Below are 2,383 nucleotides of genomic sequence, written 5' to 3'. Positions count from 1 at the left end.
GTCGGGGGCGGGGGGAACCCTGGGGGTTGGGATCCGTTGCCGGACACGGAAAAAAAAAAAAAAAAAAAAAAAAAAAAAAAAAAAAAAGTGTCTAAATTGTAAAGGAAGAAGTAAAATTATCCATGTTCACAGATGACATGATCTTATATATAGAAAACCCTAAAGATTCTACCAAAAAGCAAACAAAGCAAAATGTTAAAATAATAAACAAATTCAGCAAAGTTGCAAATCAATACACAAAATCAATATACAAACACAAGTTGCATTTCTACACACTAACAATCTAACAATGAACAATCCAAAAAGATAATTAAGAAAACAATTCCATTTACAGTAGCACCAAAAGGAATATACTTCAAAATAAACTTAACCAAGGAAGCAAAAGACTATACACTGAAAACTATAAAACATTGATGAAAGAAATTAAAAAGACAAGTAAATGAAAAGACATCCCATGTTCATGGAATGGAAGCTATTGTTAAGATGACAGTAACACCCAAAATGATCTGCAGATTCAATGTAATCCCCATCAAAATCTCAAGAATGTTTTTTGCAGAAATAGAAAAATACATCCTAAAACTCATATGGAATCTCAAGGGACCCCAAGTAGCCAAAACAGTCTTGAAAAAGAAGAACAAGTTTGAAGGACTCATACTTTCTGATTTCAAAACTTAATTTAAAACTACAGTGCTCAGGACAGTGTAGTATTGGCATAAGGACACACATATACACCAACGGAATAGAAGTCTCAATACTTTTAAAATACCAGTTATCTCCAAGTTGATCCATATATTCAATGTAATCGAGGTCAAACACTCAGCAGGGTTTTCGTAGAAATTGACAAGTTGATTCTCAAGGATATACGGAAATGCAGATAATCTGGAATAGCCAAAATAATTTTGAAAAAGAAGGGTGTAGAGGGCTTACTCTACTGGTTTCAAGACATAAAACTACAGTAATCAAGAAGTTGTGATATTGGTGTAAGGACAGACTTACAGATGAATGGAACAAAATAAAGAGTCTACAAGGAGGCCCACACATAATGTGGTCAATTAATTTTTGATAAAGGCGTAACAAACTTGTAAAAATGCTAAATACATTTTAATAAAAATGAATCCAGCTGTATTTTAAATTCATGACTAATTAGGGTACAAGAATGATTCAACATTTGAAAATTTATCAATGTGTAATAAACTGCATTTACAGAGTAAAGATGAAAAATTATATGAATATTTTCACAGATGCCAAAAAGGTGTTTGATAAAATTCCATATCCCTTAGTGATTAAAAATGAAATAAAATATCCAGCCAGCTAGATACTTTTTTACCCTCAGGTATCTTCCTTAAACTTATGACAAACATTATACCTGATGCTTCTGTTAGTTTTCTATTGCTGCCATAACAAATTATCACCAACTTTAGTAGCTTAAAACAACATAAATCTATTATCTCACAGTTCTTAGGTCAGAAGTATGGATGGGCTTGGCTGCCTCATCTGCTCCAGTTCTAACACAGCCAAAATCAAGGTGTCAGCCATCCTGGCCTCTGCAGGAGAATCTGCTTCCAAGGTTGTTGTCAGAATCCAGCTCCTTGTATCTGTAGGACTGAACTCCCTGTTTGCTTCCTGGCTGTTAGCTGGGGGCTACCTTCAGCTCCTAGAAGCTACTTTTCCTGCTTCTTGCACATGGGCTCCTATATCTCAGAGCCAGCAATGGTGCATTGAACCCTTCTCATGCTTAGAATCTCTGACTTCCCTTCAGAGAAAATTCTTTGCTTGTAAGGCATCATGTGATTAGATTGGACTCACCCAGATAATTAAGGATGACCTCAGTATCTTAAAGTCCATAACTCTAATGTATCTGCAATTTCATATCTACAGTTCCAGGGATTAGGGTGTGGACATCTTCAGGTCCATTCTACCTACTGCAATGATAAAACAAGAAAATAGTAGGCACATTGCCACTACTTTTTCAGTGTCATAAGAGAATTAATCAATGCATTAATGAAAGAAAAATAATGGGTTTAAATATTAGGAAAAGGTACATTTATCATTATGTATTGATGATATGATACTGTAACCCCAAGAATGTAAGAGACCCAACTGTCAATAAGAGTTCAGTAAGGTGAATAGATAGAAGACTGTGTTTTTAAAAATCTTTAGTTCTTATATTAATTAGCAATAATACATTGCAGTGCAGTTGGAAAAAAATATTCACCACAGCAATAAAATACTGATGAGTACTAGTGAAATCTCATGACCTGTAAGAAGACTTTTTTTTTAACCAAAGAATATAAAAGAGGGCTGGCCCGGTGGCGCACTGGATAGTGCGCTGCTTGGGAAGCGCGGCGGCGCTCCCTCCCGAGGGTTCGGATCCCACATACAG

General features: G+C 35.3%; 1 protein-coding gene across 1 annotated transcript in view; it reads left to right on the top strand.

Annotated features, from left to right (window-relative positions):
* The first annotated feature begins 1,471 nt into the window (after positions 1-1,471).
* The window catches only part of FCHSD2 (FCH and double SH3 domains 2), a 49,971-nt gene continuing 49,059 nt past the window's right edge, over positions 1,472-2,383 (top strand). Inside the window, exon 1 of the mRNA XM_008565072.1 lies at positions 1,472-1,597. Within this exon, the coding sequence (XP_008563294.1) occupies positions 1,472-1,597 (126 nt within the window). The remainder of the gene's footprint in view (positions 1,598-2,383) is intronic.

Source organism: Galeopterus variegatus, unplaced genomic scaffold (genome assembly GCF_000696425.1).
Source record: "Galeopterus variegatus unplaced genomic scaffold, G_variegatus-3.0.2 Scaffold194, whole genome shotgun sequence".
Classification (NCBI taxonomy): Eukaryota; Metazoa; Chordata; class Mammalia; order Dermoptera; family Cynocephalidae; genus Galeopterus; species Galeopterus variegatus.
The sequence above is the reverse complement of the archived record's forward strand: the minus strand, read 5'-3'. Positions and strand labels throughout refer to the sequence as shown.